This window comes from Myxine glutinosa, chromosome 7, assembly GCF_964187855.1.
Source record: "Myxine glutinosa chromosome 7, kmMyxGlut1.1, whole genome shotgun sequence".
Lineage (NCBI taxonomy): Eukaryota > Metazoa > Chordata > Myxini > Myxiniformes > Myxinidae > Myxine > Myxine glutinosa.
The window spans coordinates 139,316,590-139,343,607 of NC_136267.1; the positions used below are offsets into that span (position 1 = coordinate 139,316,590).

The window sequence follows — 27,018 nt, forward strand, 5'->3', positions numbered from 1 at the left end:
GTTAGAGGTTAGAGCGACTTTTAGCCGAATCGGGCCCTCGGTGCGTGCTGGGCCTCGCTTTGAACGGCCGCGTCCGTGCTCCACTAGGCGGAGCGGGCGGCTGAATAGGAAGGGTCGTCATGGCGACCACTTTTTGTTGAGGCATTCCGGCAGGTCGAGATCGAGCCATGGGATGGCTCCGTGCCGAGGTGGTGCGTGGGATCTCGGCCCGGGTAAACCTCCTTCCCTGCACCGAATGCGGGACGTATCCAGCCGCTGGCACCAAACAACCCACATTCATTGCTCGGCTTTACGAAGCCGGGCTTCGGACAGGAATTGGCGCACCGAGAGGCATTAGTGAGTAGACTGTGTGATGAGGATAGTGTTTTGGCCCCGAAATTAGAGAAAAACAAAATTTGATGATTGGCAAAGGATTGGCAGTAATGATTGGCAGATGATGAGTAGTGATTGGCAAAATTTTTGATTTGTTGAAATTTGATGTGCAAAATTGGTAGTGAGCGATGGGCCCGGTGGGTAAGGGTGGCATCCCTGCCACCCTTCCCATGGTGGGGCAAATGCGCAATAGATTATGGGGTGTATGGCAGTGAAAACTAGCCCGGGTGGGTTAGGTTATATTGTAGGGATCTAGCGAAGATGACATTAGGTGACGTTAAGTTAGTTAGTGACTGATACCTGTAGTGGGGACGCAGGTAGATTAGTGTGGATGATAATGACGAGGGAGCGCAATAGTTTAAAGGGACGACTGGGAAGCGCAAGTTTCAGAAGGGAGTAGTTAGCTGAGATGATGCCGTGTGGGTGAGAATTGAACAGGTGTGAGAACTGGACAGGTGTGTGGAGCAGTGTATGAGTAGTGAGTGTTGTGGATCAGCGCGAATGCGCTTGGGGAGAGAAGGGTGCAGGCGGCACCAAGAATGAGAACACAGGTGTGCAAGTACAGGTGTGTGGAGAGAGTTGGAGTAAGTGGTACGGAGTGGTGTGCATGGTGCGAAGGTGTGGATGGGGGAAGAGTGGACCCCTTTCACGAGTACCCGGGGCGGGTAGTGTAAGTGTTAGGTAGAGGGTATAGGTAAATTGTGGTTGGATATTGGCATTTGTGGTGCGGTTGCAGAATGGTATTGTGGATGGGTGCATTAGTGTTGTGGAAATGGCTGGGCGTGTAGCCTGTTAGTGTGTGTAGTTGGTTGGGCACTCCACCACTGTGAGGATGTCGGCCAGGTGAGGCCGCAGGTGGGCTCTGGGAGCCGGTAGTTGTGGATGGGGCCCGAGGATCCGGAGGACGGACCCGGGTAGCCCAGTGCCAGAGAGGGCACCGAGTGGGGAGAGCGCCAGAGGGCCTTCCCCAGGTAGTTAGGTTAGGGTAAGGAGCAGGTAAGCTCGGAGGCAACTGCAGTGGTGGAGGTGTGCAGGTGGGTAGACCCGCTGGGAGAGGTACACGCCACAGCCCAGAAATTGTGCGAGGGCACCGGGAGATGAATCGGGGGAGTGAGACCCCAAATTGAAAAGCACCACAGTTTGGGCAATGGGAATTGGTTTTTAGAACCCATAGTGTAAGTTGGCCAATGGATTGGCAGGGAAAGACCCCGGGTAATGTAAAGTTGTTAAAGTCATTTAGGAAATAGTTAGGATTGATGAACCTGTCGCACCATACGCAGCCACTTGCCTGTGGTGATGATGATGACTCCACACCTGTGTTTTCTTTGTTCTGTTGCAGGAAATGAGAATTGCTGTGAGGATTTGTGAGACGCATCACGACGTGGATGAGACATTGGGGTGATTCCATCTCTCCCTCCCTAGGAGGGACTGATGATGAATTGGTGATAGCAAATTATGATGTTGAGTTGGAGATGGCAAATTTTGATGAGAGTTGAAAATGGCAAATTTGATTGGTTAGGAGGGAGAGAAGACGAATTTGGTTTATGGGAGGAACGGGGAAGACAGTAGGGACGTTTGTTGATTTGTAAAGTAGATGTTTATGGGTAGTGTTGTGTTTTGTGGATACAGTAAGGGGTAAGGGAGGGGCCATGTAGGTTACCTGGTGGGGGGGGGGGGGGCGTACGGTAGGAACGTACCTGTCTCACCTGGTTCCCATGTGCCCCCAGTGTGCATTACCTTACATTGCGTGCACTTTTGCGCCCTTACCACCTTACTCACTTGTCTTTTCTTTTGTCTCCCACCTCCGAGGATCTGGCTTTGGGGCAGAGAGAGAGGAGAGAGAGGTGCTGGCTCCGCAGTTGTGGGCCTGCACTTTCGCTGCTTGCTGCCTGGATCGATACACCATATGGACCGCAATTTTGGTGGCCACCCACAATGGACCGCAGTTCTTTTGCGGCCAAGCACCACCCGTGGATGGACCTATGGGTCAACGTGGCACCTATGCCATACAGGTGAACCACTTTTAGTTGGCCCCCTGACGGCCACAATACAGAAATGGATGCGGTTGGCGCCTTTCTTTATTTTTAAAGAAGCCAGAAGGCCAAGTGCACCACATGAAGGCAAGACCAGCGGCAGAACATCGGCCGGCTGCGACACCACACCATGATTATTAAACATTTTATTGGTGCACCGGATGGTGCTGACTGTGTGATGGGGTGGTGCTTTTGGTGCTTGGAAGGGGTGCTCTGCACATTATTAAAGGCCGTAAGGCCACAGAGCACTCGTGGGTTGGTGTATCGATGCTGGCATGCGTGCTCTCTCTATGCATAACATCTGTATGTGTTCCTCCAAAAACAGGTCCTGGATCGTAGTGTAAATATCAGCGTAGTCTTGTAAATAATGCTCCCTACCGGCTGTATGTTTAGTTTGCGAATTCTTTCCGCGATTCGGTTATCCTGTGGGTGTGTTTCTGTGAGGAGAAGGGTGCAACGTCGCAGGGGGACATATTTACTCATTTGTGAATATCTGTAAAACTGTCGCACTCAGGGTAGAGTTAATAGTAGAGGGAACTACATCTGAGTGCCACACTAAAGTAGATAAAAATTTATCGGGTCGGGACGCCCCGAGGGTAGAGAAGGGTGCAATGTTGCGGATATGGGATTTGGCCTCCATCCATATCCGCTTGTAAATATTCCCCTATTTCCCCAACACTCCCCAACTATCCCCAATCCCCCATTCCCTAGTCCCATTGCCTGTAAATAACACTCTGTAGAACCGACCTTCCCCTTTCTCCCCCATTAAATGTCGTGCCCAGGTCCACCGCATCTCACGTAGACAACTTTCGGACATCTTGCTAGTTATTCTTAGTCTATGTCAGTTAAGGACTCGTTTCCATTAATTCTGACTCTTCGTTGCACCAGAATGTGATTGTATGGCACCAGTAGTGAGTTTAGGACCTCCCCATACCTCCTCCCATCTTCCCCATGAAACAACAACAACAACAACTACCACAACAGCGCGCGGGGAGTGTGCGTCCTCACTCCGGCTCGGTTAGCCGCCATTACCCATGTGCTCCAGGTTACCTCCAGGTTACGGGGTTACCACGAAGGGGCTGCTGTCAGCTCCTCGTAAAGGGCGGAGCCCGGTAACCCCCAGCACCCAATAAGAAGCGGTGGGCCGATTCCATCTGGGGCGGAGCTAACGAGCCGAGGGCGTGTCACTCCCCGCCGGATATACGCAGCGACTTACCGGACGTGACGTCAGATGCGCCTCAGCCACGAAGGAGAAACAGACGCCACCTCCAGCGCGACAAGACCTCCCGCATCTCTGGACCGGACCGGGTCGATTCTGCCCCTGCGCCAAGGTGCACCTTGAGCCTCGACTACCTGCCCTTCCTTGCCATCAATCCCCGTGTGAGTCAGTCTTGTCCCGTTTATCTGTCGTCTGTCGGGGTTACTATAAGACCGTGATTAAGTGCCTACCTTACTATGCTGTCTCTCTTGTCCTTGTAATCTAACGTTCCGCAATATTATAACCTCCTCCGGAGGTCTTGAGAACTGTACCCCTGGTGTCGTGTCATTTTAACCCAGCCGCTGTGTCCTTTCCGTAATTGATTTAGCATAGCGTGACTCGGCCAACGTTCGAGCATAATCGGGTAAACTGTGCAGACGCGGTCATACCAAACCGGTCGGTAAACCAACATCCACAACCGCGTCTGTAACAATATTATATTGTTGTGGATATGAGGATTGTGTTTTTTTTTGTGTTTTTAAAATTGCTTTATTGTGGACCCTCCTGCCTCCAGTCTGTGTGTAAAGGTCAAAGGTCGTTCCGTAGTTATTTCATAAACAATCACGTCAGCCAATCATAGATTTCCTCCTTATTGGTAGTTATTTCCTTATTCTGTGTATTAGGCTAAGGATTTGTCTTCCATTAATTGACACTCCATTGCACCGAATTCAAATAAATAGATCCCCTTTCATTCCCATTCCCAAAGCCTTTCCTGCCAACCGCATTTGCTGCAGCTGTGGGTTGTTGTTTTCACCGCGACTCCATGAGCCACGAGGTAGGCTTGGAGAAGAAGGGGAAGGGGAAGGAGCCGCCGGATCCTGGGCGTGCCCGCCCATCGTCATCAAGGGCGGAGCCAAAGGAGGCCGTGCGAACCAACCGGCGCGGCAGTAAGCAACCCGGTAGGCGTGCCGAGAGAGCTCGCGGGGAGAGGGCGAGGCGCGCTATAAAACGCGTGCGCATGCGTCAGAACAGAGGGTTGTCGGTGGACAGAAGTGTGCGAGAAGTGATGAGAAGGAGGCCAAGTAAGAAGCGCGGGGGAAGCCTTTGCGAGAAGTGCGAAACCAGAAGTGCGCCAGAGACAGCAGAGGATTCCAAGTCCAGAAGTGCAAAGAAAGAGTTCTGCAGAGAGCCGCTTCAACCAGCCGCGTGAAGCCCTGACGGGGCAGCGAGTGACCCTGCCGGTGTGCGGTGTAAAGGCTAAAGCCGAATACAAGGAGCGGCCGGCTCCTCGCTTCCCGCCCGGAGTGGACCTGCTCGCTGTGCCCTGTGATTCCACCTGCTCATCCCTCCAAACGATTCCTGGCCTTCCATCCTTTTGCGTACGTGAGTTTGTTTTGTTTGTTTGTTCTGTCCAGGGTATAAGTTAAGCCTGTGTAGATAAGCTAGCATTTCACTATGTCTCCTTGATTTCTTCTGTAAATTATTTTATTATCCTTCCTTCTCCTTGGTTACTTTTGGTTGTAAATAGCAAATAAATTATATTCGTATTCCCTACTTGTCTTCCTCTTCTTCACATCCGTGTCGCCTTTGTCTTTTCCCTCATTGAATATCTGTGGCACGATTTGGCCAACATTTCAGGATTGGGTCTAGTCTTGGTAAACGGTTCGGGCCGCGGCGCCATCCGCTCGGCAAATTAACATCTTATCCGCGGTCCGTAACAATTGGTGCCAGGAGTGGGATGCGGACCTGAACCAAATTTTTTAAACATCAAAAAAAAAAATTTGGTCAAAATTTGGAGCGGCCGAGATTGTAATAACATCTAAATTTAAGTCGTGCCATGGATGGTCAAGGTGATCGGGTGCTGGTGGGGGAAATAGAAGAGGGGTTAGGGGTAACCCAGGACCAGAGGGAAGAAATGGAGGAGGAGAGCAATGGTGAAGTGGTTGAGGAGGTATCAGGTGCGCAAAATGGCGCACTCGCGCACGTGGTTGTAGCGGCACCAAATTTAGCCACGCCCGTGGTCGCAGCAGCCGAGCCCGAGATGCCAGGGTACATGCAAGCCTTCATGGCGCAATTCATGAAGGAAGTAAAGGAAGTAAAAAATGAAACCCGGGAAACGAAATAAATAATGGGTGCCCAAAAGAATGACATCAATAAAATAAATGGGAGGATGGATACAATGGGCGGTCGATTGGAAGAAACGAGGGCTCAGGGTGAGCGAATGGAAAACAATATGGGAAATAAATTTGAGGGGTTAGACAATAAATTTGAGGGGTTAGACAATAAATTTGAGGGGTTAGACAACGGGATAAAAGAGGTGAAAAATGGGTTAACGGGGTTGGAAAATAGAATGGCTGCCCAGGAGAATCAGATAGAGGGGGTGAAGAATGGGTTAACGGGGCTAGAAGATAGGATGGAAGACAAATTGCGGGCAATAGGGGAGCAATCCGCCCGGGAAATTAAACAAATGGGAGAGCAGATAGAGGTGAAAATCGGGTTAGACGCTAAATTGGATGCTCAGAGAAATGAATTGGAACAGATGAGGGTGGCATCTACCAAAGAGATGTGAGAAATGGGAGAGGAGATCAGACGAGGTGTAAGCGAGGAGGTCTCAGGGGTACGCGAGGAGGTAAAGCAAGGTGAGAAGCGTATGGAGAAAGAGGGGAGGAATAATACGGCAAAGTTACAAGGGGGCATAGAGGACCTGACGCAGGAGGTGGAACAGCTGACGGTGGGACAGACAGAGTTAGTGGAGCAGGTACAAAAGAACACTGCGGTACTAGGAGGGTTAAAGGTGACACAAAAAGAACTAAAAAATGACTTGATAGCGACAAAGAGGGAATGTCAGATGGTACGTGAGGGACTGACAACGAGGTTGGACGAGGTGACGGAGGCAATGGAGACAAAGGACCGAGAGGTGAGGACGCACATAGAAACGGTCAAGGTGGCGTTAGAGGACGAAATTGAGGAGACGCACAGGGAAATAAAAGAGGTGAAGCAAAAATTAGAGGAGGTGGAAGAGGGGGTGAGTGAAATTAAGAAGAGATGGAGGGAAACTAAGAGGGAGATAAAGGAGGAGGTGATGGAATATGTACAAGGTCGGTGCTCAAATCGTGATGTTGTGCTTGCTAACCAGATAAAGAGTTTGCAGGTGGTGAAGGAGGTGCGGAGACGAGGTGCCGAGGTGAGTGGCGATATAATCGGCAATGTATATGGGTGAGGGAAGCTTCAGTCGGCTTGGGGGTTGGTTTGGACCCGGGTGTTCGTGAGAGGCCGTTGGTGAAGTGTGCGACAGGTACGGAGTGCGAAGGAGGAGGTGTGCGAGAATGTCCGACTCTGGGGTGTGTGAGGAAAAAGTGCGCGCCGAGGAGTGAGTGTGCCGTCGAGAGTGAGTTGGTCGTAGCACGTGTGCAGGGGGGCACATGGAAGCGCGTCGTGGGGAGTGTTACAGGGGATGTAACGGAAGCATGCACACCTGTGGTGAGTGTTACGGAGGGTGTAACGGGAGAGTGTGCGCGAGAAAGGTGTGTAACGGACGGGTGCATGAGGAAAGAGTGCGCTGTCAAGAGTAAGGGAGAATGCACACCTGTGGTGAGTGTTACGGAGGGTGTAACGGGAGAGTCTGCGCGAGAAAGGTGTGTAACGGACGGGTGCATGAGTACAGAGTGCGCTGTCAAAAGTAAGGGTGAATGCGCGACCGAGTGTGGTGGTGAAAGTAGTAAGAGTGACACGGAGCGTGAGTTGGTTGTGGCAGGTGAGAGAGGATGTACACCTGGAATGGAAGGATGCACACCTGGAATGGTAGAGCGCGTATGGGAATGCATGCTGGAGTTGGTAGTGAGGCACGTGGTTGGGTGTGCAAGTGAGAGCACACCTGTGGTTGTCACAGAGGAGGTGACCGAGGAGGGGGCGCGAAGAGGTGTGTTGGTGAGGTGTGCAAACGACGAGTGTGTGCAAAGGTGTGCGGTGGTCAGGTGTGTGACAAAGTCTGTAAGCGGATTTGAGTGTACCTGGGTGTGTAAGAGAAGGTGCAATGACAAATAGCATGGAGACGGCTGGATGTATGAGCAAGGAACGGGCTGCGGGGTGTGAGCATGCAAGTGGAGCATCGACGCTAACTGGGTTAGCGGTTAGAGCAACGTATAGCCGAAGCGGGCCCTCGGGGCGTGCCGGGCAGCTTTGCGTGCCGCAGGGATCCGCGGGGATTGTGACCGCAGCGGTTTCGAAAGAACCGCCATGCGGAATCCACGCCGGGCCGCGCTCTGACCGGCCGCGTCCGTGCTCCGCTATGCGGAGCGGGCTGCCCGGTAGGAAGGGTCGTCATGGCGACCCCTTTTTGTTGAGGCGTTCCGGTAGGGCGAGATCGGGCCATTGGACGGCTCTGTGCCGGGATGGTGCGTGGGATCTCGGCCTGGGTAAACCTCCTTCCCTGCACCGAGTGCCGGACGGATCCAACCGCCGGCACCAAGCAACCCGCATTCATTGCTCGGCTGTACGAAGCCGAGCTTTAGAGATGAATTGGTGCACCGAGAGGCTCAAGTGAGTAGACGTGTGATGAGGATAGTGTTTTGGACCTGAAATTGAAAAGAAAAAAAAAATTTGATGATTGGCAAGGATTGGCAGAGTGATGATTGGCAGCTTGGTAGTGATTGGCAAATTTTTAATTGGCTGGAATTTGGTGTGCAAAATTGGTAGTGAGAGATACCCGATGTGGTGGGATGGCAACTCTGCCATCTCTCACAGCGGGGGCAAAGGAGCAATAGATTTATGGGGTTGGCAGTGAAAACTAGCCCGGGAGGGTTAGGATAATGATAGGGATCTAGAGAAGATTGACAATAGGTAACGGTAAGGATTAGGTAGTGACAATGATACCTGTAGTGGGGACGCAGGTAGATTAGTTTGGATGATAATGACGTGGTATGTGCTTAGTTTAAAGGAAAGACGAAGAGCACTAAGTTAGCAGGGCACCAGGTAGTTCAGATGATGCCGTGTGAGTGTTGGAGGTGTATTCAAGTGTATTGAGCAGGGTATGAGTGAATGATTGTGATTGTGAGTTGTATTGAGCGTGGAAGTGTATGGAGCAGTGAGTGAGGAACAGGTGAGATTGCACAGGTGTGCAACTGAACAGGTGGATGGAGCAGTGTATGAGTGAGTGATGGTGATGTGTATTGTGTTGACCAAATGGTCCAGGGAGCAAGGAGGGTGCAGGAAGCACCAGGTGATTGCACAGGTGTGCAACTGAACAGGTGAATGGAGAACAGGTGTATGGAATAAATGGTCTGGAGTATATGGAGTATTGGAATGGATGGTCGTGGAGCGAGTATGGTGGAAACTGTGGAGTGGATGGTGCGAAGGTGTGGATGGGGGAAAAGAGGATGGACCCCATCACGAATACCCGGGGAGGGTAGTGTAAGTGTTAGGTAGAGGGTACAGGTAAATTGTGGTTGGATATTGGCATCTGTGGTGCGTGTGGAAGAATGGTACTTGGATGGGTGCATTAGTGTCATGGAAATGTCTGGGCATGTAGCCTGTTAGTGTGTGTAGTTGGTTGGGCACTCCACCACTGTGAGGATGTCGGCCAGGTGAGGCCGCAGGTGGGCTCTGGGAGCCGGTAGAGTTGTGGATGGGGCCCGAGGATCCGGAGGACGGACCCGGGTAGCCCAGTGCCAGAGGGCACCGAGTGGGGTGACAGAGCCAGGAGGGGCCTTCCCCAGTTAGTTAGGTTAGGGTGAGGAGCTCGGTAAGCTCGGGTGGCAACTGCAGTGGTGGAGGTGTGCAGGTGGGTAGACCTGCTGGGAGAGCTACACGACTCAGCCCTGAAATTGTGCAAGGGCACAGGGAGTTGCATCGGGGGAGTGAGACCCCAAATTGAGGAAGCACCACAGTTTGGTCAATGGGAATTGGTTTTTAGAACCCATAGTGTAAGTTGGCCAATGGATTGGCAGGGAAGACCCCGGGTAGTGTAAAGTGTGTTAAAGTCATTTAGAAGGTAGTTAGGATTAAGAATCTCCTTGCACCATCTGCATCCACTCACCTGAGGTGACAGGACTCCACACCATGCCATGTTTTTATTATTTTGTGCAGATGTTTGGAATGTGAGACGCATCATGACATGGGTGTGACATTGTGCTGTGTTCCATCTCTCCCTTCTTATGAAGATTGATGATGAATTGGTGATGGCAAATTTTGGTTAGAGGGATTGTGAAGACGAATTTGGTGTAGGAGAGATATGGGGAGACGTGACAGTAGTGACGAATTTGTAAATGTGTAGATTGTTGTAAATATGTGGTAAGGGCAAGGGTAGAGTAGGTGACAGGGGGGGTGACGTACGGTAGGGACGAGCTTTTCTCCGCTCCGTCTCCATACGCACCTCGCCTTGCATTGCCTTTATTGATGTGTACCCTTGTGACCTTACCCCTCGCTCATCTGTCTTTTCCCCCCTTGTCTCCCACATGAGGACTGTGTGCCACTGGGCGCCGAGGGGAGCGTGCGAGAGTCCGCCATTGGGCGCCCGAGCCTCTCGCAACCACAGCTGTCTGCATCAATGCACCACCTTATGGACCACATGTCTGTGGCTGAGCACCACTTATGGACCCCATGGGTTGGGGCATGGCCCCTCTGCTGGGACCGGCCATGAAGGCCCGAGATCTCCTGGCGGACCTTGGTCACAGGGCTCCGATGCCCCACAGGTGAACCACACGTAGTCGGCCCTATGGGCCATAAATAAATAAAATAAAAATGGACACGTTTTGTGCAAGTTTTATGTCCAAATAGGCCGCCAGCAAAGAAGATGACAACAACTGGAAGAGAGCATTAGCCAGCAGAGGGAGCCGAAGAGCAAGACACCACCAAGGGTTTGTTGGTTTTATTTTTATTGAACTGTGGTGACTGTGCACCGATTGGTGCTTGATGGTGTATTGATGCATTGTTTGGGTGCTTCATGGTGCATCGATGCAGAGCAGACTGTCTTCCCCCCCCAAAAGAACGATCACAGGTCCTGGGTTGCGTTTTGTAAATAAAGTAGAGTCAGTGTAAATAATGCGCCCCCACCGTAAATGTATAGTTTGAAGACCATCCGCAATTCGGTTAGCTGTGGGCGTGAGTCTGTTAGGTAGGGTGCAATGGAGCAGCGGGACATATTTATTTATGTTTTAAAACTGTCACACTCAGGGTCAGGTTAAATGTAGAGGGAACTACACCTACGTGCCACACTAAAAGTCAAGGTAAGAGGCCCGGGACGTGCCTAAGAGGAGGAGGGTGCAGTGTTGTGGATATGAGGATTGTGTTTTTTTTGTGTTTTTTTTATTGCTTTATTGTGGACCCTCCTGCCTCCAGTCTGTGTATAAAGGTCAAAGGTCGTTCCGTAGTTATTTCATAAACAATCACGTTAGCCAATCATAGATTTCCTCCTTATTGGTAGTTATTTCCTTATTCTGTGTATTAAGCTAAGGATTTGTCTTCCATTAATTGACCCTCCATTGCACCAAATTCAAATAAATAGATCCCCTTTCATTCCCATTCCCAAAGCCTTTCCTGCCAACCGCATTTGCTGCAGCTGTGGGTTGTTGTTTTCACCGCGACTCCATGAGCCACAAGGTAGACTTGGAGAAGAAGGGGGAGGAGCCGCCGGATCCTGGGCGTGCCCGCCCATCGTCATCAAGGGCGGAGCCAAAGGAGGCCGTGCAAACCAACCGGTGCAGCAGCAAGCGACCCGGTAGGCGTGCCGAGAGAGCTCGTGGGGAGAGGGCGAGGCGCGCTATAAAACACATGCGCATGCGTCAGAACAGAGGGTTGTCGGTGGACAGAAATGCGCGAGAAGTGATGAGAAGGAGGCCAAGTAAGAAGCGCGGGGGAAGCCTTTGCGAGAAGTGCGAAACCAGAAGTGCGCCAGTGACGGCAGAGGAGCCAAGTCCAGAAGTGCAAAGAAAGAGTTCTGCAGAGAGCCGCTTCAACCAGCCACGTGAAGCCCTGACGGGGCAGCGAGTGACCCTGCCGGTGCGTGGTGTAAAGGCTAAAGCCGAATACAAGGAGCGGCCGGCTCCTCGCTTCCCGCCCAGAGTGGACCTGCTTGCTGTGCCCTGTGATTCCACCTGCTCATCCCTCCAAACGATTCCTGGCCTTCCATCATTTTGCGTACGTGAGTTTGTTTTGTTTGTTCTGTCCAGGGTATAAGTTAAGCCTGTGTAGATAAGCTAGCATTTCACTGTGTCTCCTTGATTTCTTCTGTAAATTATTTTATTATCCTGCCTTCTCCTTGGTTACTTTTGGTTGTAAATAGCAAATAAATTATATTCGTATTCCCTACTTCTGTCTTCCTCTTCTTCACATCCGTGTCGCCTTTGTCTTTTCCCTCATTGAATATCTGTGGCACGATTTGGCCAACATTTCAGGATCGGGTCTAGTCTTGGTAAACGGTTCGGGCCGCGGCGCCATCCGCTCGGCAAATTAACATCTTATCCCCGGTCCGTAACAATATATATATATATATACTAAGAGATATAAATATATATATAAATATAAATACTAAGAGATATAAATATATATATAAATATAAATACTAAGATATAAATATAAATACTAAGGATCTCTCTATTGGTTCGTAATATATACGAATTCAAGACTAATCTGCAATACCTCAGGATATGAATAGTTGTTATTTGCAAGTGTTATGGAATTATTTGATTGTACACTTTGCTCCGAATATATCATCGCATCACATTCTCGCACCATTTGATGATACATATATAATCAAATGTACCCCTCTTTTTAGAATTTGTAGAGCATGTCCAATTTTAACATGACACCACAATGCATGGTTATGCATGAGATGGTACACAGTTCTTCTTCTTATTGTTTCGTATGCAGCACAAGGCTGCGAGTAGCATCAGTGGCTGGTGAGGGAGCGGGTAGTACTGCCAACGTACACCCTCTGCAGGTGGTTTCTTGGCAAGGGCTACACTGGGTGCCATTGCCTTCACGTCTGTTTGCCCGCACAGAATAAATGATTTTCTCGGCAACCGTTGGTCCGATTGACAGGAAATTTCCACCATAGGTGCAAGTCCACCTGTATAATTTTTTAATGATAATTATGACGTCATAAGTCACGTGGTATGGGCGCCATCTTGGAAAAACCGCAAAACTTTGCACCTCTATATCTCCGAAAGCGCTGCATAGAAAAAATTGAGACATGGCTCAGCCTTCAGTTTACTGCAGCAATCATCCTCTGGAAGAGGTGGTCATTGGAGAGCCTTGGACCAATATATAACCTTTCCTGGGATGATCACATATCCAAGTTGCTCTCCACGGCAGAGAAGTGCCTTGAAATCCTCCACCGACATATTATTTCTCGGCTTCTCCCCACAAGGCTTATTTTTCAATATTTTTAAATTTATGAGGCAATTGCCTAGAAACAACTTGCTTTCGTCTCCTGGAAAGCAAATCCAACGGAAGGAAATCTCATTTCCTTTCACAAAGCCCGAAACAAGTGTGTGTCCACCCTCAGGAGAGCCAGGAAACAATATCTCTCCGTTCTCAGGACCGAACTCTCGTATCTGTCTCCCTCTTCCAAATCCTGGTGGCGTCTGGTCAAATCTGTTTCTTGTGTTTGTTCCCCCTCCATCCCCTCCCTCACCTCAAATGGCCACACGGCTGACTCCGCACGTGAAAAAGCTGAATGCCTCAACTCTGTGTTTGCCTCTAAATCTTGTGTCCCAAACCCATCCCTCTCTGTACCCACCGTACCCAGTCGTACCCAGCTGCTCCTGGACTCTGTGTCCTTTCCTCCTGACAAGGTGGAAAAGTTTCTGTCAACCCTCGACTCTGATTCTGCAACTGGACCTGACGGCATCAGCCCACGGGTCCTAAAATCTTGTTCTTCCGCTCTTTTACTCCCCCTCTCTGTTCTCTTCACCCTCTCTTTTGCTCAAGGTCATCTTCCATCTGCTTGGAAATCTGCCAACATCACCGCTTTGCACAAAAAAGGTGCAAAAACAGATCCCAGCAACTACAGACCAATCAGCCTTCTCCCAATTATCAGCAAAGTCATGGAATCCATCATTGCTTCAGATATGAAATCTTTCCTCTTCTCCAATGGCTTGATCTCTGATCATCAATTTGGTTTCAGACCTGGACACTCCACTCTGGACATGCTGCTTCTGCTTTCTCAACAATGGATGGAGGTCCTCAACGCCAAACAGGAAATTAGAGCTGTCTCCCTTGACATTTCACGTGCCTTCGATACGGTCTGGCACCCTGCTCTGCTCACCAAACGCTCCTCCTTTGGTATCCATGGAAATCTCCACGCATGGCTGGCGGACTTCCTCTCTGGTCGTAGTCAACGTGTGGCCCTGAATGGGTTTCTCTCACCTCCTCTTCCTGTTCAGGCTGGAATTCCCCAAGGTAGTGTTCTGGGCCCTGTGCTTTTTCTGGTCTTCATCAATGATCTCTCTGACTCTCTTGAAAATCCACTCTATCTCTTTGCTGACGACTCTACTCTCTGTCGCTCCATTCCTCATCCCTCAGATCGGCAGTCTGCAGCCTCCTCACTCTCTGCAGACCTGGACAAAATCACAGACTGGGCAAACAAGTGGAACATGTCTTTCAATCCTGACAAATCTCACACTCTTACGATGTCTCTCCGAAAAGACCGACTGGACAACCCTCCCATCCACTTTCTGAATAATCCTCTCCAATAAGTTCTGTCACTCAAGCTTTTGGGTCTCACTATCTGCCATTATCTTTCCTGGGAAAACCACATTTCAAATCTGGCCTCCAAAGCCAGTCGCCGACTGGGCATCCTCCATTGTGCGAAGTCCTTCCTTGGCACACCTGAGCTCCTCACCACATACAAGGCTTTCATCCGCAGCTCAATGGAATACTGCTCTCCCCTCTGGGCTGGTGCTCCTGCCTCACACCTAGCTCGCCTTCACGCTGTTGAAACCAAAGCATTCAGAATCATTGGAATCTCCCGCGATGAAGCTAACTCCAAGGGCCTCTCACTCACTCACCGCAGGCAGGTTGGTGGTCTTTCCGTCTTCTACCGACTCCTCTCTGGCCTTGCCCCCCCCCCCCCCCAGCTCTCTCTGGGCTCTGTCCCGCAAATATTCCTACAGGTCGCACAAGATCTGCCTGCAACCCTCTTATGGTTAAACTGCCAAAATCAAGACTCTCTGCTCACCTTCACTCCTTCATTCCTCTTTTCTCCCGCCTCTGGAACAAACTCCCTCACTCTCTTCAATCCCACTCCACCCTCCAAGTCTTTAAAACAGCTGTTCGCCACCATCTCTTATCTTCCCCCATCCAAAACCTTGATCTTTTCTACCCCCGCTAATTTCACCCCAATTCCACTTTTTTGAAATACCAACTTCTGTCCAGGAAGTCTTTGGTGTCCTTGTGTTTTATACTTCTCCCTCCCCCCCCCCCCTCCCCTTCCCATGCCTCCTCCCCCCGGGCCCTCTCCCTTCCACACATCTCCCTGCTCTCGGATGTTGTGTTTGTGTGCTTCCCCTTCTCTCCCCATCTTGTCTTCCGCTCCCTCTTTTTGGGTATTTTGTTTGTCTGGTTGATTTGTTTGTGAAGTAAATGTTAGCTCTTTCACGAGCCTCGATTCAGTATACAAAAAAAAAAAAAAAAAAAAAATTGGAAAGAACTCTCCACAGGGAATAAAATATGCCAATGATGGTGTCATAGGCACCTCCATTATGACATCCTAATTCGACAAGTACAAAACTTCATCCAATCAAGATGAAATTTCTTGAGCATCATCTAGGGATAAATTGGTGGAGAAAAATTAATAAATGATGACGTCATCGGTCACGTGGTTCGGTCGCCATATTTGTTTTTAACACAAAAGCCTTAAAAACCACTTAAAACATCCTGGTGAGGGTCTGCAATCTCTGATTGCTCTTTCTTGTTAAACTTTCTGCAGGTTGGTTATATACATAGTTATGTGTTGGTAATTTAAACAACAATTTAAACAACACATATGCAGATAAATAATGTAACTAATCAATATGACTATTTTTACTGCACACAAAAATGAGCGTAATGTAACTAAACATCCACATTCTTGATATCAACTAAACAAAAGTAACATCGGAAACATACACATTTTAATAATAGTTATAATACTTATTATTTCAAAGTAACTTGCCTAATGTTTTTGAGTGAAATGAAAATGGCTACATAAAATACTGAACAAAATATCACCACGTTGGCCGGATCTGGCCCGTGAGCTGGAGGTTAGACAAGTGATGTATACCTTTATGCACAGACTGGCAATGAGGTTTCGCTATGCTGTTGAAAACCCCTCAATGTTGATAGAAATAACTGTCAGAGCCAGCATTGAAAAGGACTTGGGCTTGCGACTCTGACTCCTGTCTCAATTTTGGGGCATTGTTGTGGTGTGAAGAGCAGTAGATGAGGTTTGGAGCTTTGTGCTGTGAAGTAGTTCTGAACTTTGTGGAAAGGGCAGTAGATGGCTGCGACAAAAGAACGGTTTACCACAAGGCAGTGTCCTGGCTCCAATCCTGTACAACATATACACGAATGACCAACTTGTGTACCTGGGCACAAGCAGCTTCATTTATACCCTTGACCTGTGCACCACAGTTCAACACAAAGGACTTCCATCATGTTGACTCTGTGTTTACGAAGGTACGAGCTGGACTGACATCCTACTATGAAGAAAAAAACAACTGCCTTGGTGCCAAACCTGCCAAGACCCAGGTATGCGCATTCCATTTGAGTACTCCTGAAACGTCAACTCGCAATATCATGGAATGGCACTCAGATTTCTCACTGCTGCAGCGCAGTCTATCTTGGGGTCATTCTTGACTGACATACAAGAAGCACATCGAGAAAGTGAAAGCTAAGGTAAATGCCCAAAATATCATTCTGCACCAAATGGCATTTCAAAGTGTGGTGCTCATCCTTCAACATTATGGGCCACTGTTCTTGTCCTCTCTTATTCAACTGCAGAATATTCATGTCTAGTATGGAAGCCATCAGCACATCCGAGTAAACTCAATCCTGCGCTGAAGGCTCGCTGTTGTTGCGTTAGCTAGTAGGGGAGCCAGAGAGCAGAAATGTGCTTTAAAAGGGTTGAGGTAGTCATGGAAGAACATACTTTTGTCTTTGGTGTTTTTTGGTAGAATGGACCATGGTGCACATGCCTAGGGTGGCCTGCTTGGGCAACTCTCTTGCAAAAGTGCCGATTAGGCTGAATTTATCATCTGTTGACATGGCAAATTTCAGCCCTAAAATTAGGGGTAGGGGAAATGTAAATGGCTATTTCACCATGTTGCAATTGTTGTATTGTAACATTTTAGGTATCATTATAAAGGTATTAGGCTGGGCTAAAAATTGGTATCAGAAAATTTTCATTGGGGTCACTGAGTACAGTTTTAGGGGTCAGAATGTCACGCTCAGAAGGGTCAGGTGAAAATCTAGGGGTCGGGGGTATAAATGACCCCACTGTACCCAAACCAATGACAATAAATGAATGCCACTCGCACAAATTTAAGAGTACTATACAACCAGGTCTTTAATAATCAAGCGATGTTTGATGGGAATACAGGTTTTGAGAATTAACCCCTTAATGTCTTTGAGCAAAATCGAAAAATGGCGAAAATATAAGTTATTATAATGAAAGTGATTTTGCACTACTTGCATGATTAAAACATGAGTATATTATAAATTATATTGATAAAGTACATATCCTGACCATTTAAACCAATTTAACCCTTTGCTTGCCTATATTAACCCTTGTGTGTCTTTCACATTAAGCTTTCGTGTCGTTTTACCATTTTTCATCTGTTACAATTTTATTGAAAAGTTACAGAAGAGATGTTCAGTAACTATAGCTCTTTGATGTTAGTTGTTGATCCTACTTGTTCATTTTTATGTAAATAAACATCATTATCTTCAATTTGTGTGATGGGAGTGGCAGCTAAATCAAGAGACAATAAGCTAAAGGTAAGTGTTTAAGCCCAATGCGAACGCATTTAAAGGAGAGTCCCTAATGAGACACCATACCTTAAAAACAAAGAGCTCTTCAGTGTGTCATTAATTGGAGGTGCAATTGTAATTGTATGTGGAAGAGAGTTCTGTGGTCCGCAGCCTTTGCTTTGCCGAAAGCCTAAGCCATAAAGAGAAAGTGGATGCCTTCTCCCATGAGTGGGCAGAATACCCCAGTTCACTTTTTACTCCAGACAAGCTACATCCATCTGGCTTCTCCATGAGAAAGGGCAACAAATCTGATTATGCCACAATGCTTAAGGCTACGATGGGTCCCCAGTGGAAGGAAATCGAGGAACTGCCCATTATACATACTGAATCAAATACGGGCTTTTTCATTGACCTCATGGCCTTTATTCAGCGCCATCAGGAACTTAGGAGCACTACATTTGAGGAGCTTTCTGCAAAATATCTTGAAAAGATCTTGCGCCTTGGACCAAAGGATTGCAACATTGTCCATGTTGTTGGCGATCGCTATGATGTCAGCCCTCAGAGAAGCTTGAAGCTGGAAGAGAGAATGCGTAGGGAGAAAATGGTCCAGAAGACGAAAACTTTCATCCCTCATGACAAATTAAGGCTCCCACTATGGAAAGGTTTTGTCTCCCATCAAGAAAACAAGGAACGTCTCCCATCAAGAAAACAAGGAACATCTCCAAGCGTATCTGTCCAAGACATGGCTAACAAATCACCAGAAAATACCAAATGGATGCACCTTGATACTGGGAGGCATGACCTGTGGACCTGCTTTGAAGTTGACCAAAAATGGTACATCAGAACTTGAAAGCTTGGCATGTGATGACCATGAGGAGGCTGATACGCGTATCTTTGCTCACATTGCATACTCGGCAAAGGAACAAGGGTGCAAGAGAGCAGTCATCCAAGCCACTGACACGGATGTCATTATGCCGGCTATCTACCACGTTTCAAGGGTCGATGGTTTAGACGAGCTCTGGATGCAAAAGGAGAACATCTTCATCCCATGTCATGTTATTTCCAAGTTTTTGGCAAGCCAATACACAGATATGACCAGCTCATCCTTATTGTCAGCATATGCTCTCACTGGCTGTGATAGTCAGCTACTTTTTTCATTGTGGAAAAAAACGTGCATTGAAAGTGGCATTGGATTGTGGAAAGCTCCTTGAGCCAGTTGCACAATATGGAATTCCTGAAGAGGGTATTGAAATGTCAGAAGCCATTGCAGAGTACGCGCATAAATATGTCTATGCACTGTATGGGAAAAAGGACTTCTCTGGTTCTATGGATGAGCTATGGTGTCATCTTTTTCAAACAAAGAGATCTGACATCCGATCATTGCCTCCCACAAGCGATGCTTTTCAGCTTCACATCCTGAGGGCTCTGTACCAAATAGTAATTTAGAAACGTGCTACAATGGCAAGTCCAACGTTGCCCGATCCCACCGACTTTGGCCGGAATACCAAGAAAGGATACCTGCTGGCTACTTTGATGACAAAACCGTCAAAACCAGGTTTGCTGAAAGCTAAATGCAAATGTCACAAAGATAAATGTGGGCCACATTGTCCTTGCAGAAAAGCCAAAGTTTCATGCACCATGGCTTGTAACTGCTGCGGGGATCCACAGATGTGCACACTAATGGAGGAAAAAAAATGAAGACGTTCTATGAACATAAACGTCACTCATGATTCTTCATTCATAAATTAATCGGCCTCATCATCCTAACTAAAATACCAACAGAAAGTTCACAAGCCTTGTATTGACACACACTATTTTACTACATGTAGTAATTTATCATTAGAGGAATGATACTGTATGGATATGGTACATTTATCCCCACTTACCCTCATTAAATGTACATGAGAGATTCATTATCAAACCTTGTGAATATTTTAAGGCCTAATCTAACAAGAAAGTGAATGCATACCCATGGTATGTTTGGTTTTGAGTTGAAACACCCAGAAGGGGTTAATATAGGCAAGCAAATGGTAAATTGGTTTAAATGGTCAGGTTATATGCCTTATCAATACAATATATAATATATTACATTATACACATGAGTTGATCATGCAAGTAGCGTGGAATCACTTCTATTTTAAAAAATCATATTTTTGCCATTTTTCGATTTTGCTCATAGAAACTAAGGGGTTAATTCCCAAAACTTGTATTCCCATCAAACATGGCTTGTTTATTAAAAACTTTGTTATATAGTACTCTTAAATTTGTGTGAGCGGAATTTATTTATTTTTATTGGTTTGGGTACAATGGGGTCATTTATACCCCCGACCCCTAGATTTTCACCTGACCCTTCCGAACGTGACCTTTTGACCCCTAAAACTGTACTTAGTGACCCCAATGAAAATTTTCTGATACCAATTTGTAGCCCAGCCTAATACCTTTATGATGATACCTAAAATGTTAGAATACAACAATTGCAACATGGTGAAATAGCCATTTACATTTCCCCTACCCCTAATTTTAGGGCCGAAATTTGCCATGTCAACAGATGATAAATTCAGCCGGATCAGCACTTTCGCAAGAGAGTTGCCTAAGCAGGCCACCCTGGACATGTGCACCATCGTCCATTCTACCAAAAAACACCAAAGACAAAAGTATGTTCTTCCATGACTACCCCACTTCTAGATTCAGGCCTTGGCTCCCCTACTATAGCGGCGATCTCAAACCAATCGATGTGAAAGGCCTGCATCTCCTGTCTGGCATCGCTCCACCCAACATGAGGAGAGCGGTTATCAGCAGAAGAGAATGTCTTGAGGAAAGCACAGATACAAGACATCCACTATACCATCAGTTGCCATCGTGGAGTAGGCTGAAGTCGAGAAAGAGTTTCGTCCACACCACACAACTACTCAGTTTTGACAGATCCAAATGTGGCGCGAAAGCCTGAGGAGTGATTATGACACCGCTAGACTGGAGCTGCAGCTCCAAAAAGGCATGCCAACAGGATCAAACAAACCCTGGGAAGAATGGCGATGTCTTAACCGCCGGCGCGTTGAGGTAGGACACACCAAGGTATCCCTAAACAAGTGGGGATACAGCAACTAGCCGATGATATGCGATTGTCAAGAGGAGCCCAGATAACGTCGCACCTGTTACCTACCAGATCCTCAAAGAAACCTCAAAGTGATCTGGCAAGGTTCAACGAAAGGACCCAGGTACGTCACCAAGCATGGAAGCATGTGGGGGTGAGGACACAGGAAGAAGAAGAAGGAAAGGAATAGCATGATGCCCACCTTAACACTCACATGAGGGGGTTTGTCTCAAGTTGTGCAGGATTTTTTTGTTCATTAGTCATGATTGAGGTTTCCTTATAAATTGAGCAACTTGGTGTGATTCACAGATCAGCAGAGCCAGAGTGACACCTGAACAAAATTAATTGATTGTGTGACAATTAGATACTGAACATTTTCAAAAGACACCTCGGGGATGTATAAACTTGCTGCCCAACATTATGACCCAGAGGTAAATAATTCAGTATGTAGGCATTGCCACCTACCAATAGGTATGCTTCTTAAATTAAAATGACATCTTAAATAGACAGGGTGAGTTCATTTTTCAATTCAAGTTCATGTTCCACACAATGCACACGTTGCTCCTTGCACATCATCAAATGCTCCCTCCTCACCTTATCCAACTCGTTTTCAAGGAGACAAGGATAAAGGTGGAGAGTGTCAAAATCTTCATCCCGCACACTCTTCACGACATCGTAAATGAGGTTGTAGTCAGCGGTCGAGGCAACCGAAAGGTTTACGTGTTGAGGTACGAGGTCATGACTGAGAGAGCCCATGTCTATGAGATAGAGCAACCTCTCCACATTTCTGATTAGGGCGGGGAGGGTACGTAAGGAGGAGTTAAATTGTGAGATTTAGAGCAATTGTATGAAAATTAAAAGAGCAAATGAGCTCATAAAATCATAAGATAAAATCAAATCACAATAACTAACAACTCTAGCTCTTCCATTAGCCTTTTTTTTGTATACAAGATCGAAGCTCATGTAAGAGCTAACATCAATCACAAAAAAAAAAAACGGACACACAAAACACACAATAAAGGGAGGGGGAGACAAGATGGGGAGAGAGAGGAAAGCACACAAGTACAACAGTAGAGAACAGGGACATTGGGAGATCTGTGGGAGGGAGAGGGCTTGGGGAGAAGAGGCATTGGAAGGCGGGGTTTGGGGGGGGGGGGTGGAAGGGGTAAAAAAAAACCCACATGGACACAGCTAGAACTTCCAGGAAAGAAAGAAGTTGGTATTTCAAAAAAGTGGATCTGGGGTGAATTAACGGGGGTAGAAGAGATCAAGGTTTTGAATGGGGGAAGATAAGAGATGGTGGTGGACAGCTGTTTTAAAGACCTGGAGCGAGGAGTGGGATTGAAGAAAGTGAGGGAGTTTGTTCCAGAGGTGGGAGAAAAGGGGAATGAAAGAGTGAAGGTGAGCAGCGAGTCTTTATTTTGGCAGTTTCACCAGAAGACGGTTGCTGGCAGATCTTGTGTGACCTGTAGGAGTATTTGGGGGACAGAGCACAGATAGAGCTGGGGGAGCTAGGCCGGATAGGAGTCGGTAGGACAGAAAGACCACCAACCTGCCTGCGGTGAGTGAGTGAAAGGCCCTCAGAGTTAGCTTCATCGCGGGAGATTCGAATGATTCTGAAAGCTTTGGTTTCTATAGCGTGAAGACGAGCTCGGTGTGAGGCAGGAGCACCAGCCCAGAGGGGAGAGCAGTATTCCATTGAGCTGCGGAGGAAAGCCTTGTATGTGGTGAGGAACTCAGGTGTGCCAAGGAAGGACTTCGCACGACGGAGGATGCCCAGTCAGCGACTGGCTTTGGAGGCCCCAACTTTGTATACCCCCCAAAAAATGAAGAAAAAACCTCTCTCAACCATTGGTTACTTCAATTCGCATTGTCTAATAAAGAGTGTGTATGTGTGTGTCCGTTGGTTGTTATCTCCATGTGCAAGTTTCAGAAGGTGGAACGAAGGGATCCCTCCCAGGTATCAAAGTATCCACCTCAGTGTGTGTACGTTGCAATAATGCGTGTGTGTGAGCATCTCAGATAGACCGAGGATCTTGAATCTACACTCCCTCTACCACAGGAGGAGGAAGAGAGGTGATATGATTTGATTATTGTACATCGGATCAGGATATATCCGTCATTTCTTCAAGCCAGCTAGACATACTTCAACTAGAGGTCACTCAAGGAAGTTATTTAAGGAGAGGAGCAGACCAGATGCCTGGAAGTGTTGTATTTTTTAGGAGTAGAGTGGTGGATGACTGGAACACTCTTCCACAGGAAGTATTTGAAGCCGAGATGACAAATGAATTAATGTCTAAATTAGACAAGTCCTGATAGAATGAGCACTTCCACCTTCCACAAGTCTGCTCTTCTCAAGCATGTGAACATACATGTTCAGTATTCCAAGGGTGAAAAGATCAGGGTATTACAGGATCACCTTCCCTGAATTTGATGACTATGATTAATGGATTTTACCATAGCGTATCTCACAGAGAAGTGAGGAACCAACAGGCCTCGTCTCAGAATGCTACCTTGAGGGATACTGGCTTCGAGGTAGAGCATGGGAGAGAACACCATCTAAAGCAATCCATTGCTTATGAGTATGCAGGAAATCTGAGAGCCAGTTCAGAGGGGACTTCGAGTACCATTATATAAGATTTGGGAAGTGGCGCAGTGTGCTAGACAGAATCAAATGCATAGAGATGTACGGTTAGATGCCTTTGAGGGTATCTCATTGGACATATGTGCATAAAATTCTGTCTGGCATCCTCTCCTGCTTGTTTGAGAACATGGACAGCAATTCATTGTTGACATAGAAGATGCATCATGGCACAGTTATAAAAAAAAGCAATGAATAGAAATGAAATAATTACAGAAGCGATGAGTCAAGGTGCTGCAAGGATCAATTCCAAAACTTTGCTTAGAGTGGGGCGAAGGGATCAGTTTTGGCACCATACTTACGAATTGGCTTAACATTGATGATTTTTACCCTCGCCTGGGGCGATGGTATTGCATTTGAGTCTGTTTGTCTGTCTGTCTGTCTGTCTGTCTGTCTGTTTGTTTGTCCGCACAGAATATATATGATTTTCTCTGAAATCGTTGATCTGATTGACAAGAAAGTTTCACCATAGGTGCATCTCCACCTGTATAATTTTATGATAATTATGACATCATAGGTCACGTGGTATGGGCGCCATCTTGGAAAAACTTTGCATCTCTATATCTCCAAAAGCGCTGCATAGAAAAAATTGAGACATGGCTCATTGTAAAGAACTCTCCATGGGGAATAAAATATGTTAATGATGATGTCATAGGTGCCTCCATTATGACGTCATGATTCAACACGTACAAAACTTCATCCGATCAAGATGAATTTTTTTTCTCTGCAACCGTTAGTCCGATTGACAGGAAATTTTCACCATAGGTGCACATCCTACTGTGGAATTTTTTAATAATTATGACATCATAGGTCACGTGGTATGGGCGCCATCTTGGAAAAACTTTGCATCTCTATATCTCTGAAAGCGCTGCATATAAAACAAAGAGACATGGCTCATTGTAAAGCTCTCTCTATGGGGAATAAAATATGTTAATGATGCCATAGGTTCCTCCATTATGATGTCATAATACAACAAGTACAAACTTCATCGATCAAAATAAAATTTCTTGAGCGTCATCTATGGATAAATCGGTGAAGAAAAAAATAATAATGATGACGTCATTAGTCACGTGGTTCGGCCGCCATATTTGTTTTAACACAAAAGCCTTAAAAACCACATAAATCACGTCCTGGTGAGGATCTGCAATCCGATTCCTCTTTCTAGTTATTGATGCAAACAGATGGCTCTCAAGGATTGACCTGGAAAAAAAGAGCAGAGAAATAGGGAACATACGGAGCAGATAAAATCTGTCTAGTAGCAGTGGAGGAATCAAGAGAGATAAGGAATTTTTCCCTTTTTTAGAAAGAAAACCTACATGTTTCAGGGAGTTTTAAGAAAGGCGGGGTGGGGTGGGGGGGGGGGGGGGCAGTTTTGGGCCAAGAAGAAGGATTTTACTTACTTATCCTCTTCGTCCCAATGGGACATAAGGCTGCATCAAGCTTTCGCCATTTATCTCTATCCTGAGCTACATTCTGTGCCTCACACCATGACAGGCCCATCACCCCCTAGATCAGCTACCATAGTCCTATGCCAAGTTGTTTTTGGCCTGCCTGGTTTCCTCCTTCCTGGTGGTGTCCATCCCAAAGCAACCTTGGGAATTTGGTCAGGGGACATTCTAAGCATGTCGTAAAGCCATTGGAGGTGGCGACACTTAATTTCAAGGGCAATGCTGCGGGAACCGGTTTTTTTCCATGAAAGTCTTTGTTGGATATCTTGTTAGGCCAGAAGATGTGGCAAATTTTCCTAAGGCATCCATTGTGGAAAGACTTTACCTTGCTCATATCTGACTTAATTACTCGTCAGCACTCAAAGCTATACAGAAGAACAGACTTGACATTGCTGTTATAGAGTCTTATCTTTGTGTTCAGGCTGTACTGCTTCGACTTCCAGATAGAATGGAGTTGAGCGAATGCATTACAAGCCTTGCGGAGTCCTGCGTTGATGTCTTCCTTGGCTCCATTCTCTTTGCTGATTAGACTGCCAAGGTATGTAAACTAATCTACAGTCTGTAGGGCTTCTCCATTTTGCAGTAATGGGTTCAGAAAGTGTGGTATTGATGTTCATCACCTTGGCCTTGGTTTTAAAACCTGTCCTTCTGGAAAGCTAGCTAGCTTTTCAGTTTTTTCTTGCAAATGGGTGTTCCTTGATGACAAAACAGCTAAATCATCAGCAAGTCCAGATCTTCAAGTTGGGTGGAAAGGGTCAAATGGATGCCTCTAGGTCTATCCTTGTGATCCAGTCGATAGTAATCAGAAAGAGGATAGGTGATATAATACAACCTTGGTGAACTCCAGACTCCACCAGGAACCACTCTAAGTTCATGATGACACTGCATTCAAAGTGTTCATAGAATTTGCTTAAGAAGGATTTTACACTGGAAATATTTTTGAAATGAAGGAGTAAAAGCAATCAGCTTTAGTATGAGCAGTGTTCATTATTAATCTATCCTTCAATAGTGAAGGAACAGTTGAGGTGCAGGCACTAAAAACAGAAGTTATCAACTGCCATCAAGTTTGTGTGTATGATAAGAGATCTGTAAGTCCTCACCTCATGGGCATAATGTTGAGTTCTGACACATGTGAGGATAGACACAACAATGATTTCAAACTTTACAGAGACAATACAGACTGTGGGCCAACCTCCATGCACCTGTCAAGATTTTTCATGATGAGTATTTTTGTAAACCCTGACCATGGAGCTATTGAAATCATGTCATGTTAACAATATGTGGCTGGGTGTGGCTGTGCAGCTTCTTTGAAGTCAGGTACCCTACCTATTTCAGGTGGGGCAGATTACCAGTAGGGTTAGCAATCTGTACAACTTGCATAAGATTGGGGGAACAATTGTTGACGTTATCAATGTTTTCCCATGTGAAGCTGGGTAATTGCAGAGTTTAATCTCCCAAAGAAAATCAATTTCTGCCCATTGATTACGTATGAAGAGCGTTTTAAAGTTACACGCAGAACATATTCCAATTAAAATCAGGTAGATTTCTAGGGAAGAATGTATCTAAATTGTAAAAATATATTTCATTGAAATATTTCACACCAATAACTTGTGATGTCACCACTTATGTTTTGTGGCACCACTCAAGGCATTCTCATATATCATAAAATCAGCAAAGGTCACAGGACAAACCAATAGGTCAAAGTAAATCAGAGCTCAAAGAGACGAATTTGGTCAGGTAGTCCTTCTTGCCCTGAAGCCTGGTGTTGGCTTAGCGGTTAGGGTGCCGGCTTGGGATCCTAGGATCCTGGGTTCGAATCCTGGTCGATCGCTGAATTAACGCGAGGGGGGTTGACTCAGCCTGTCATCCTTCCGAGGTCGGCAAATTGAGTACCAGCTTGCTGGGATGAATGATCCCGGTGTGTACCCCGGTTCAGAATAGGTACACCGTATCCCTGCGCATTGTAAGAGGCGACCAAGGGTTGGCGTCAGGAAGGGCATCCGGCCATAAAAACATTGCCTCAAACAGGGAACCATGATTGTCATGGGGCCCGCAAGGCCAACCCCCGCTCTAGCGGGGAAAATGGCCTTAAAACGATCATTCATTCATATTCATTCAGTCCTTGCCCTGGAACACAACATCAGTATGGAGAGGGTTCTGAGCTTCTAATTAGATGCTGTACCCTGGGAACTGGCTACTGCTGATGGAGTTTCTGTGAAGACAGACATGTCCAAGTTGATACATTTCTTGGAAGATGATTTACACACAACATGAAGACCCACTCAAGG

At 46.8% G+C, this 27,018-nt stretch overlaps 1 protein-coding gene across 4 annotated transcripts in view; it reads right to left on the minus strand.

Annotated features, from left to right (window-relative positions):
• The window catches only part of LOC137431688 (sodium-dependent neutral amino acid transporter B(0)AT2), a 148,924-nt gene that overhangs the window by 15,526 nt on the left and 106,380 nt on the right, over window positions 1–27,018 (minus strand). For all 4 annotated transcript variants that reach the window (XM_068123308.2, XM_068123309.2, XM_068123307.2 and 1 more), the window contains one exon: window positions 21,236–21,428. In XM_068123308.2, coding sequence (XP_067979409.2) covers window positions 21,236–21,428 — 193 coding nt within the window. The remainder of the gene's footprint in view (window positions 1–21,235; window positions 21,429–27,018) is intronic.